The sequence below is a fragment of the Eschscholzia californica genome, unplaced genomic scaffold (genome assembly GCF_041429995.1).
Source record: "Eschscholzia californica isolate CP2 unplaced genomic scaffold, dmEscCali1.0.p SCAF_1, whole genome shotgun sequence".
Taxonomy (NCBI): Eukaryota; Viridiplantae; Streptophyta; class Magnoliopsida; order Ranunculales; family Papaveraceae; genus Eschscholzia; species Eschscholzia californica.
Genome location: NW_028238198.1, coordinates 26,097,198 through 26,110,403, shown reverse-complemented (window position 1 = coordinate 26,110,403; position 13,206 = coordinate 26,097,198). Strand labels below are relative to the sequence as shown.

Sequence of the window (13,206 nt, the reverse complement as noted above, 5' to 3'; positions counted from 1 at the left end):
TAACTATGTTGGACAACTGTATTATAAATACAGTCTAATGTTGTGATACAATCTATCAACACACAAAGTGTTTGTCCACCTCCAATGAGAGCCACGTCATATGGAGTCTTTTAAGGGGGTCATCTTCTTGTGATTGTGTTTATTAGTTGAGTTAGAAACCAGGTTCATCCAAGACTCGATTGCGACCTGCTCCTTTCTCGCGACAGAAACCCTTGGTTTGATGCTGCACTTTCCGACGAGTTGTACTTATCAATCGATTGCTTTCATCGATTTGGACATCACTTACTGACCACCACCGATTTCTTTTTGGTTTGGTGAGTAATCAACCCTTCTTCTTCTCGGTTTTTTAAACCGACGAACTTATCTCTCTCTATACAAATACAACCGTTGACGACCTAATATGGTATAAAATCTTGGGGTTCTCAAATTCAAATTTGGTAGCCATGATTATCAAGCCATGATTGGAGGTATGTCCCCAGCCTCATTATCAAGCCGTGGCTTTGGGTATCAAACGGACCCTAAGTATTTATTCCTGGCGGTTATGTTGGATACCCAAAGCCACGGCTTGATAATCATGGCTCATGGGATATGAATGAACCAAAATCGGTATCAACGGTCCGGTCTGGTTTTGCGGTAAACAATTACCCACTGACACACCCTAACCCAAATACCCCCGTTTAAAACTGAAACCCTAACTTTTCCTTGATCCGCCTTCATCTCTCTCTCTGAGTTTTCATTAACCTCAATTGAAGTACATACCTCCAATCAATAAAATCCCTTTTACCCTCTGGTTGGAGACGAGAAGCAGATATCAGGATGCAGTTCCACATTTTGGTATGTTTATTATGATGATACTGTTTTACTTCTAAATACTGTTTAACCTCATTATACTTGAACAAACTGTTTTAGGGATTAGTGTTTTTATTCATTTCTTTACTTATTTTTGTTTGGTATATAGGAGAATGATCCAAGTCTAGAGAAGAAATGGTTAAAAGCTATTACCAAACCTTTAAAATTTTACAAAACTTGTAAATTTAAGAAGGTGAAGAAAAAGGAGAAAAAGACTGTGAGAACTCATAAGATTCAAAAGATAAAGAAGAACAAAGGGTCAAGTAATGGTGGCATTACTATACGTAACCATGAGCCAATATTATGTGAAATACTAAGTAGAGTTCAGGTGGATTCACTTATCCGGTTGAAGTGTGTATGTAAAAGTTGGCGTTCCTTAATCGAACAAGATAGTAAGTTTATCAATTTACACCGTACCCGTTCTAAACCCCGTCTCTTAATCGTTGTTCCAAAACCTATACGAAGAACTCATTCTGATTCTGGTAAAACCAATACAATTGGCATCAATACACGTACCCGCGATTTATGTTTGACAGCTGACTTAGATTGTCAAAGCAGAAGAGCATCGATTACCACCGTATGTAAGACCCGTTCCTGGATTTATAATAGTATTTCGAAACCTGTAAACGGTTTATTCTGTTTCATTGACTCTGAATGCTTATATGCCGTTCGTATATGCAATATTGGTACCAGAGAAGTAACACCGTGGATTCAATCAACATTAATACCTAAAGAGGAAGAAAAGAATAACAGATATGAATGGTTATGCTGGTACGAGGGCAGTTTTCAACTTGGATTTGATCCTGTTACCAATGAACACAAATTAGTTTGTCTATGGTATATAGATACAAAAGAGGATGAAGCAAATGGTTACAGTCTTTGTGAAATCTTGACAGTAGGCGATAATGTATGGAGAAGGATCGAAGATGTCCCACCTTATGAAGTACAAGGAGAAACTTCGATTTATGTGAATGGTTCTATATATTGGATAACTATCTCGGTTATGAGACTTTATCTAGGTTTTAACAATGATCATGTTTGCATTGTGGTATTTGATGTTGGAAGTGAGAAGTTCAGAACAATCACAATCCCTGATTTTGTCCTTAACGAGGTTCGTGATCATTACAAAGGTTACATCATTGGTATGGACGAGGGATCTCATCTCTATGCTGATTTGCTACAAGTGGGTTGTGGTCGCATAGCTATGTTAATTAGAATGAGTGATTACATTGTCAAGCTGTGGATATTTAATGATAACAAGGATGAGATCTACTCAAATTGGACTGAAGCGATGACCATCAAATTACCTTTTCGTTGGGGAGGAAATAACCGTGTTCATTTCCATACGATCGAAGGAATAGATGATCAGATAATCTTAAGAACTTATCGACGTAATATGGAAGACTTTACAATAGAGGAGGATGTTTCTTATTATCGCTACAATTGGAAGGAGAATAGCTTCACTAAGTTTAAAATTAGAGGTATCCCTTCGTCAATTCCGAATCTTATCTCTGCTAAATTGTTTGCAACGTTCGTCGAAACCCTTTCACCTGTTAATCACAAGTAAGCTTATAAGCTTACGAGGATAACCTATTTATAGAAAGGAGGGGGGAATTTTCAAGGAATATTTCCATCCACCTAAACTTGAACTATTATATCTGATCCCTTCTTCCACTTGGCCTTAACTTTAGAACTTCATTTTTGCAGTTTAAAGCTTTAGTAATACAACTGAACATAGCTTTTCTTTTGGAAAAACAGAGCATCAACTATTTTAGTTTTTTGTTTATACAATCTAAATTATAATCTTCTGAAATTCCCTTCCATTCTTTCTTTTTGCTGTAATTTTCGTAGAATGAGATTGTGTTTGTTTCTTTTGGGCTTGTTCTGACTTGTGCTCAATCGAACAATACTCGATTTAGATGGTTTCAATGTGTGGTTGTGGTTCATGGACTTTACTTGTCCCAGGTCTTTTTGGGCTTTCCCACTCAAGCTTCTGCTGGCACTTATAAATCGACCACCACCCCTTCCTATACAATCAATGTGGGATTGACACAACAATATTTTTTCTTCACACATTAGGCTTAGAAGGTTATCTTCCCCTTTTCCAAGGGACCTCAAATTTTGGTTAAACTTGGTCTTTGGTACTATTTGTGGGTGTGGTCTATGGGACTTTTCCTCGTATGGTCGTGGGTGTATCTAATGACAACCAATGTGGGACTAAACCAACACAAAATACACTCAAAATCAACATAGTGGTACAACAATATTCTAAAAATCAATTTGATTCAGCCTAGGATGTGTACAATCTTCTACTTTCGCTCGCTGATCTGAAGGTGATTTTACAATCTTTTGGTTTGCGAGTGTACCATAATTATCGATGCCATTTTTTATGCCAATGTCTATGTTCCACCATTTCCATAGAATTACAGGAAATCCAACCACTTAATTAGCTATGAAAAAATTAAGGGATTTTTTTTTATTTACATTATCCGAGTCATCTAAATCTTACTCTTCTGATGATATGATAGTAAAAGTTATACTTCAAATAAGATGTTTATCACTCCACTTTACTTAGAATCATTGAAATGCCTATGTGAAATGCTTTTTACCTGACTTAGTTTCTTAATTTGGTACAAGTGGTTGGTAACACATAGTCACCAAAGTGGATTTTGTCCATGAATAAGAGGTTGATGTGAAAATTTCTTTTGAAGTAAAATAAACAAGATCTACCTTAACAGAGAAGTAATAGAAAGGTAATGCATTGGTAAATAGATGCCACAAAGTTACACGACTCACCTTTACTAAGGGTTATTTCCCAAATAGCCCAATTTTGTGACCAGCTTCCTGCCTATCCCCCTACTTTATAAAAAAAATCCAGATGACCCCCTTTTTTTAGTTACCGTTAACTAATCATCACTCTCTCTCCTCCATCTCATCACCTCTCTCTGCCACCTCATCTTCTCGCCACCTCACCATCTTCACCGGCGAAGGTCGTCGGCCGGCCAATTTTTCGACCGACGACCTTCAACCTCAAAAAAAAAATCTCTTCTTCTTTCTCTCTCTCCTATTCCCTCCCTGTTTCTTTCTCTCCTCTCTCTTCTTCTTTCTCTCTTTTCCTCCCTTTTCTCTGTTCTCACTCTCTCTAGACCTCCGGCAAAGTCGCTGGAGGTCTAGAGAGAAGGGAGGAAAAGAGAGAAAGAAGAAGAGAGAGAGGAGAGAAAGAAACAGGGAGGGAACATGAGAGAGAAATAAGAAGAGAGAAAAAAATAAATATTTTTTTTTGGGTTGAAGGTCGCCGGCCGGAAAATTGACTGGCGACCTTCGCCGGTGAAGATGATGAGGTGGCGAGAAGATGAGGTGGCAGAGAGAGAGTGATGACTAGTTAATGGTATTATAACGGTAACCCAAAAAGAGGGTCATCTGGATATTTTTGATAAAATATGGGGCTAGAAAGGAAGCTGGTCATAAAGTTGGGACTATTTGAGAAATAACCCGTTTACTCAATCTAATAACATATACAATGTTTTTGTATTTATAACTAACCATTACCTTGTTTATTTATGGTTAGGAAAATTTTGATTTCATAGCTTTTAATTAAGTTCTAGCTATAAATGTATGAACAATGATAAGAAAATCGTTAATTTGTCAACAACCTTTGGTTGGAGTGGTTACCAAGTTGGTTTCCACCCTATATGTCAAGAGTTCCAGACACGGAGTCATACCTCTTAAAGTATGCTGACATATACAAAAAAAATCATTAATTTAGAAAATTTTGATTTCATAACTTTTTTTGGAAATTTTTGGAAAGAAACAACTAATTAGCTGAGGCTTTTTTTTTCATTTCATAAAAGTTTGATTTTTTTTTTTTTTATGCGAATGAAGAAAATTAATAGTTTCTCTCGTTAGTTTTGGAGAAGCTACACAACTATTTTAATTTTCAGAGTCAAGAACCATTGGATATAATATTTTCCTATAACAAAAAGATGATTTTCAATAGTTTCCCATGATTCTCCATTGTGAAAATCAGGATATAAAAAGAATTTATATAATAAGGGAGGAGGGTATCTTTTTCCCTCCTCCCAATGGCCAAGATTTATCTTCACAAGTTTATCTTTAAAGGTGGGGATTTAATTTTCTAACATCTAATGGTTGTAATTTAAGCACAAACCATCCAAAGGTTCAGATTACAAAGGAAAAGGGAGACAGCATCTTCTTAAAGATCCGTTTTTTGAAATACTCCTTCCCGGGCATCCCCTTCCTTCATTCAGGGTCGGCCCTGGGCTCAAAGCAGGCAAAGGCTCGCTTTGGGCCACCACACAATAGGGGCCACATTTCAATAAAAAAATTTAAAAGCATCCCCTGATCTTATAACCTGTTAGATAGAATTTGAGGGCCCCCAAAATTCTTAAAACAACTAATGGGCCACATTTTAAAACACAACTCTAGCCCACATTTTTTAAAACATAAACCTTACCCAGGCTGCCCATCCCCAAAATCTTTTTCCCTCCCTTTCCATTACTTCCCAAATTAATCACAGCCCCTAAATTAACACAACCCACCACCGTCCACTTCAAGTCTCAACAATCAACATTAACTCCACTCCACCACGAGTTTCCACGAATTCCACATTCCCACTTTGGCACTTCGTTGTTCAAATTTTTAATTTCAACAAGACAACAAGGCATTAAGGCAACCACCATAACACCGTTCCACCAACTAATTTGGGGTTTTGGACAAAATGACCAAGGTATCAAGGTAATCTTTACTCTCTCTCTCTCTCTAACTAAATAACTAAGTAACTAATTTATTAATGATTTTTATCATTATAATATTATAATAAGGTTGTTTGACTATTTCTCTTTCTCTAATCATCTAACTAATCTATAAAACTATATTAGTCTATTATTGATTTTATTATTATTATAGATTTCTTCATCATTAGGATTATTAAATTTCTAGATTTTGTGGTATGTCTTAGTTTTAGTCTCTTAGATTTCTAAATTATTAGTATTACAAGTTTTTTACCAAAATCCAGCTAGCTTTTCTAATCGATTCACATATTGACTATTGTTCTTATTCTTGCAATTATCATGTGATTAAATTGTTCTTTATTGATTTTTGGAGATAGTTGGAGATTCCGTTATGCCTCCTAACAAAGTTCGAAAGCACGCATGCGGGGGTCTGAAAAGAAAAAAAAAGAAGAGAAGAGATGAAGAACTAGTTCAATCCCGAGTCGGTGCTCTCGATAGATTTATTAGACATAATAGAGACATAAACGATGAAAGTGCGGAAGATGACACCCGTCACCGTTGTATCCGCCGAAAGAAGTTTCTCAAAGTTGAAGTTGATCAAATCTTATATTCGATCTACTATGTTACAAGAGAGATTAAATGGGTTAGCTATCTTGTCAATTGAGAGACAAATGACTGAAAATCTCGATTACTTGATAATTATTAGTGATTTTACATCTAAAAATGTAAGAATAATGAAATTTCAGTGATGTAATTATCAATATCTTTTTTTGAATATAAATATAATGAAAATATGTATGTACATGTAATTTTTTCTCGTATAATTATGATATGCGTATAATATAGGGGTCACATTTTTCGGTTCTCGCTTCAGGCCACCAAAAAGTCAGGACCGCGCCCCTGGGCCCTCATTTCTCTATCAACCACACGTTTTCTTTATTTCTCTCCCTCCCTTTCTCTCTCCTCCAAAATCTCACAACAGGAGCATGACCAGCAGTTAGGGTTCTTCACAGAGCAACATCTTTCTCTCTCAATGTTCTCTCTCACCTTTTTGAAAGCACCCTAGGTTTTTGTATATCTTTCTCTCAATATGCAAAGGACTTTGATTTCTATGTAATTAGTATTTATAGTCTTCCTCTATGTAAATTTAGGGCATTGATTTCTATGTAATTAGTATTTACGGTCTCACAACAGGAGTTTAGGGTTTTTGACAGAGCAGCTTCTTTCTCTCTCAGTTTTTTTTTAAAACACCCTAACTCAATATGCAAATTTAGGATTTATGTGTAATTAGTATTTATAGTTGTGGTGATTAGAGAGAGGAGATTTGAGATTTTATCCCAATTTGAAAAAATGAGAACTGAAATTGATTAATATACTACTGTGAAGAAATGAGAATTTATTTTATGCACTCAACATGCTTGATGGTTTGTCTCATAGACAATATGGTGTTTATATTTAACTTGCATTTCATTTCAGTGTATTATCTTTGCCTACTTATTTCCTTTTATCTATTTAAATTTTGTGCAGTATTATGCTCCATCCTCTGACCTATTTCTTAAGGTAAGCTCTTTATCGAAAATTAATTGATGCGCTTTCAAATTTAATAAGTTGCAGAATTTTATATTTGAAGTGAAAAATAGAGAGTTGAATTGGCTTCCCTGTCTTATCTATACTTTTGTAACATAACTTTTACATCATGAACTGACTAACCCCAATAGGTCGTTAATGTTCTGATCCGTTGATTTCAAGCATGAACAAATTGCAGCAAAGCTTTTACATCAAAATTTCCATAATGGATTGATGATAACTTACAGTTGCTCGAGGGTTTTATATATCAATTTTTTTTTTGTGCGTTTAAAGATTTTATAAATCGGTGTTGAATGAAAGTCAAGTTTATCAGGTTCATTTGGTGTCGGCATGCCGACCTTTTAGAGGATTTATCTTTCGTACTTATTGTTTATTCCAAAGTAGGTTTGTGGATGAACTTTTAAGTTTTTGTTCTTTGCAACTGGGTGAGCTTCAGTCTCTCTCTAGCTCTCTTGCAACCAAGTTTGGCTTTGGTTAGCTTATTCAACACTGTAAATTTAGACCCAATTTAACTGACTATATATTTTATCGGTTGTGTTTGAAATAGTTGAATCAATGGAACGGGTGTTTCTCCTTTCCGTCTCCGTGGTACGTTTCTTTGTTTCTTATCATCTCATGGTAAGTAATAACTATTAGTTTTGATTTGGGGATATGTTATCTAAATTTTGATTTTTTTTCCGCATTTTGTGTTGTGGTTGGGTTTTATATATTTGAATTGATTAGATAATTTTTGGACTTCATTGCTCCACATAATTTACCCCATCCTTAATATTCTCTATAAGTTAATGAACATATTATTTATTACTAAATTTGTGTGTTATTATCAATAGGTGTTTGTACTTAATGTTGCTCGATTTGGACAATGTTTCATCTTCTTTACTGTTTGGGTTATTTGTTTGAATTGATTAGATGGTAATTACTCTTCATTTCTTAATGACCGTATTCCATGGGTCAATATCAATTTTGTGTTCTTATTGGGGGCATCTTGATGTTAGATTGCTTGATTTGGGATCCCTGCAATAATAACGTCTATACATGAGGGTTTATAGGCTTACCTGTGTTGAATGATATTGAACCTTTGCTTTGTCACTTTTTACACTAATGAACTTTATCAATTATAGAGATAATTAAGCTTATGATTGCAGTTCAAGAAATTAGCACGGGCTTAAGGGAGGAATGGTTGGACGTGGTGGTCGTGACCCCTTTCACATCATTCTTTGGTGATGGAAATTCTTTTGGTGCAAGGGACTTAGAGTTCTCCGATCTCTTTGATTTTCTTGGGATGAAGGTAAGCGATAATTACTAACATACATTACCAACAATTCTTTGGTTGCATATTAGGCAGTGGCAGCAACAAAAGAAGTCAGCACTGGAGGAGAGAAGATGTTATGCATTCATAGAAGGTGTCTATAGGGGATATAGTGTTTAGGTCTTCACAGAATGATCATGGTGCTCATGAAGAAATGAAGAGAAACCAAGCTCAAGCTCCAGAGGCATATGAAGAGGATGAAGATACGCATGATGGTTTCCAGAAGGTTCATTGTCATCCGCAATAAGAAGACATTAATAGATATTGACTTTTTTTCTTTACTTAAATTAAATTTAAAATTATTACTAAAGTTGCATTTTAAACTTTAAATTTCTTATGAGAAACTATAAAGAAATGAGTTGTTACAGTTGTTGAATTGAGTGTAATTAATGAAGCTTTCTGTTTCAGTCGGAGATTTGATCGAACATGCCTCTTCTTTGTCTATTTTTGTTGTCAATTTCCAATGCCAATTCGAAAGAGATAAATACATGTCCTCGCATATCGTTTGAAAATACCGTCCGTGCCCTAGGGGCACGGGTTACACCCACGTCAATTTCAATATTAACTCTTAATAGTTCTTCATATTTATCGTTAAAGTTTTCTTTTTCAAACCATTAGACGTGAGAGGTTTATTGCACTTTTTAAGTCTTCCTCCATCATCTCAATAAGATAGAACACCATAGATGAACAAGTAAGAAATGAGTAAGAATAGAACATGAAAATAAATACAATGGAGGTGTCAGGTGTAACTTTATATAGAGAAATAGAAAGTAAAATCATCAAAATTGTGTGTTGTGTATTTGTAATACAAGTTTTGTGAGTATATAATACCCATTATGTAGTTCATATTTATACCACAGGAAATTGTCTGTCTCATGGTTAGGGACACCAGCTCCTCCAGGAAGATGGAAGAGTCCTGCTAATATGCCTGCTGTAACCAGGTCCACCGCCATAGGTTAATTCTCAAAATGAGATTCTTCTCTCTCACGACAATATCATTTTATAACCACCCATCTCATCTATCTATTTTGTATTCTTTTTTTGGTGAGTAATCCATATGCCCTTCCAACATATAAGTGTTTCTTATATAGTCTCCAAACCATAATCTTTCTTTTTTTTTGTTGAAAGATCCAAACCATAATCTACTACTTCAGCAACAGTTGCAGTTTTCTTTGGATTTTTGTAACTTACCTAGATTTAGCCTCTTCATTAAATGATAATTGAGTTTATTTGACTAAGATTTTTTGTGAAGTAAACTCAAAATCATTCATTCTTTTGAAATGTCCTTTTACCTTTTTTTTTGCTGTAATTCTTGTAGAATGGGATAATGTTTTGTTTTTTAAGGTTAACCCGAAGCCCTAAACCATCCGCATCTCAAATTCCTCCCACTGCCCCAACCACCACATTTCTAATCTCGAGCCGCCCTGACAACTACCGCCACTATATAACAGTCTCTCACACAACCCTAACCACAATCTCTCACACAACCCTAACCACAATCATCCCTAATGATCTATCTGTCTCAATTTCCTTCCGGCCAAAAAATTGGGGAAAGACGGTGTGTATTTTTTAAAAATATGTTTTCTCTGTTGTGCTTCCAAGTACTGTATGTGCCAATTGTAAAACTAGTTTTGTTCCTAAAACTTCTTGATGTACATTGAAGATGAAATGTTTGTTTAAACGAATAACCTTGGTTGTCCTTAACAAAAAAAAGAATAACCTTGGTTGTGTACCTAGGCTAGTGAGGACAATATTAGTCTAACATAGAGGATATTCCTGGGCTTTATGCTCATCTTGAACGTAGGTTATCCCAAGAAACTCATTGACAGTAGATGACTATTCCAATTTGTAGACAAGGTGTGAACTATTAAGAGAGAGATGTGGCCTACCACTAGCTTTTTTTTTTTTTTTTTTGAGGAAACAAACAAAGAACTACAAACAAGAAATTACATAGCCACATCATCACTCATAGCCAGTATATAATCCACTCCAGGATAGTAGTGAAGTTATCTGTTCTGATATTAAAATGGAGCCAGATGGCTCGAGCAAAGTTGCAGTGAAGGAGAATATGCGTCATAGTTTCTCTATTCTCGCAGAACATGCATTTAAAGTTGTTACCTATATATTTTCCGATTTTGTCTCTAACCGGGAGACAATTAGTACAACACTTCCATAGAAATAGTTTAATCCGAGGTATCATTGGTATCTTCCATATGAATTGCCAATCTGTCACTTCATAATTGTAAGCTCCTGTTCTCAAGTGAAAGTACATGGATTTAATCGTGAACTTACATGATCTGGTAAGAGTCCAGATCATAGAGTCTTCTGCATTAGGTTGGATGTTAATGCTGAGGATGGCATTGCAAATATCATCATCAAAGTAATTATGTAACAGGTAAGTATTCCAGTGGGTACCAGATATCAGTTGCGCTACTGTGTCAAAAGGACAGTTATAAAGATTTTGTATCGGTGGTTTATGATTTGGGATTCAAAAATCCTCCCAAATATTAATAGTAGTTCCCTTGTTCACAACCCAAAAGATGAGATTGTTAACTTTGCCAAGATGGGCTGCCATAGATTTTCAGACCCAGGAATGAGATTGTTTTGGCCGAGAAGGTTTAGCATTTTTCGGGAAGTATTTAGCTTTGAGAAGTTGAGTCCATGGGACGTCTGGGAATTTAAGAAGACGCCACAGAAGTTTGCTAAGGAAGGCTTCGTTGTCAATAAGAGGATTTCGGAAGCCAAGACCTCCATACTTACGCGGCCGACATATTGCCGCCCAGTTGATTGTGTGAATAGGTCCTTTTGGTCGGGAAAAAACAAGTTTAAAATAGAAAAGATTGAACATGATAATCAAAATCACGGTATAGTTCATGTGTTGTGTTTTACTTACAATTTACATAATCCACACCTTGTAGTGGATTCACGACCCATATTTACTACTATTATTCCATAGATTGTTCAACTTCAATGGTGAAACTGAGCTTACTTCATCGACGATAACTTTAAAATAGAAAAGATTGAATATGATAATCATCCAAACTTTATAGTGGAATAACATACTCATCTTTAATATAATTTTTTTCATATGTTCAACTTCGATGGTAAAATTGAGCTTACTCCCTCAATACTAATAGTTATTGATTTTACCCTCTTCAATCCTTGGTAATTGGGTTTTCCCTTTGAGTACGTAAACCTTACAAGCATTTTGGTAGGATATTTTTTAGTGGGTACTAAACATAATAGGAGAGAAGAGATGTCATGTGTTCTTTTTTTTCTCACAATAAATCTCTTGTCATAATACAAAAAAAGAGAAATCTTAGTAGCGTAAACTCAATTATCATTTACTGAAAAAGGTAAACTCAATTATAAATTAGCATTCACGTAAGCCAAGAAGTCCAAACAAAATTACAACTAAGTATTGTTGAAAGAGCAGATTATGGTTTGGATACTTTATAAGAAACATTTATATGTTTCGATTACTCACCAAGAAATATAAAATTGATATCTTAAAAGGGCGGATATCATATATCTCATTATAGTTTTTTCTAAATGATATTGTTGTGATATGAAGAGAGAAGAATCTCGTTATAGTTTTTGTTTTAAGGCCTTGTTATACACTTGATAGCCTTCAGTGAGAAAGTCAATTTTTCTACATTAGCTCTTGTGTTTAACAAGTGAAGGTAACCAACTTATTGCTCAGTCAAATTCAATATTAGAGCTTTGTGTTTGGCCTCTAGTTATTAGTTTATGACCCAATAATTTTTAGCTTTATTATTATTTTTTTCTAGTAAGTGCAAAATCATGCTCCTTTAACCACTTCATTTTCCAACTCCCATTAAATGTCTTTGAGATTTTCACAAATTACATCTATTTTTTTTATCACTCATATCATCTGTTTATTTCTCTCACATATGGACTTTATATCTGCCATGTAATCTCTTGGTTAAAACCTTCATCAGTAGAGTTTCCCGAGTGAAAAGAACATGAAAATGAAATGCAACAAAAAATAAAATGAAATGCAACAAAGGAAACTTCTTTCTTTCATAGAATCTACTTTGTTAAAAAAAGAGAAACATGAATCCTTCCCCCCTAAAATGTAGAATGCCTTTAGTTATTTCTTTCTAAAATAGGAGTGAGGGAAAGAACGTCTTTCTTCATCGAATTGTGTTGTTATGATTTTGTTTAGATCCCCTTTGACGAAGGGCTTCAAAAAGAACGATTAATCAAAATAAATGGTAGTTTTGAAAAATCAAAATGACATCTAATGGGAGTTGACTGGAACGATAAGAGGGTCAAAAGCCTATTGATCACAAATGAAGGTGTCAAATAGGAATTAGACATACATATTAAAAAACCTCACGAGTTAAAAAAGATGTTAGTCTTAATTTGTTAAGACATTGATCCAACCTCATCTTTTCTCAATGTCAACCGCCAAATTAAAAATCCAACGGTATATGTGTCACTTTGAGCAATACTTGTTAACTAGACGTTCAGAGAACTAAGTTTTCCCCACCATCTCACTAGATAGAAACATCACCATTATGATAAACAAGAAAATTGAAAATTAAGTAAGTGAATATGAAGATAGATATATAGTTCTAAGGGTAACTTTATATAGAGAAATAGAAAGTAAAAGAATCAGAATCATGTGTTGCAAATTTGTAATACAAGTTTTGTGAGTGTAATACCCACTATTAGTTCATTTTT

The 13,206-nt window shown here is 34.9% G+C and overlaps 1 protein-coding gene and 1 long non-coding RNA gene across 5 annotated transcripts; both read left to right on the top strand.

Annotated features, from left to right (window-relative positions):
- The first annotated feature begins 513 nt into the window (after positions 1-513).
- Positions 514-2,672, top strand: LOC147565530 (F-box protein At4g19940-like). Its single transcript, XM_086652005.1, has 2 exons — positions 514-834; positions 959-2,672. Exons 1-2 carry the CDS (start codon positions 817-819, stop codon positions 2,414-2,416), a joined length of 1,476 nt encoding a protein of 491 aa, XP_086508131.1. The 5' UTR covers positions 514-816; the 3' UTR covers positions 2,417-2,672.
- A 3,883-nt stretch (positions 2,673-6,555) lies between these two features.
- On the top strand, positions 6,556-8,923 carry LOC147565529 (uncharacterized). 4 transcript variants are annotated; one of them, XR_015230223.1, is made up of 3 exons: positions 6,562-6,666; positions 7,128-7,160; positions 7,735-8,923. It is a non-coding gene; the product is annotated as an uncharacterized LOC147565529 (long non-coding RNA). The 4 variants fall into 4 exon arrangements; XR_015230221.1 differs by having other exon boundaries at positions 6,556-6,635; positions 7,128-8,923; XR_015230222.1 differs by having other exon boundaries at positions 7,128-8,923.
- The last annotated feature ends 4,283 nt before the right edge of the window (positions 8,924-13,206 follow it).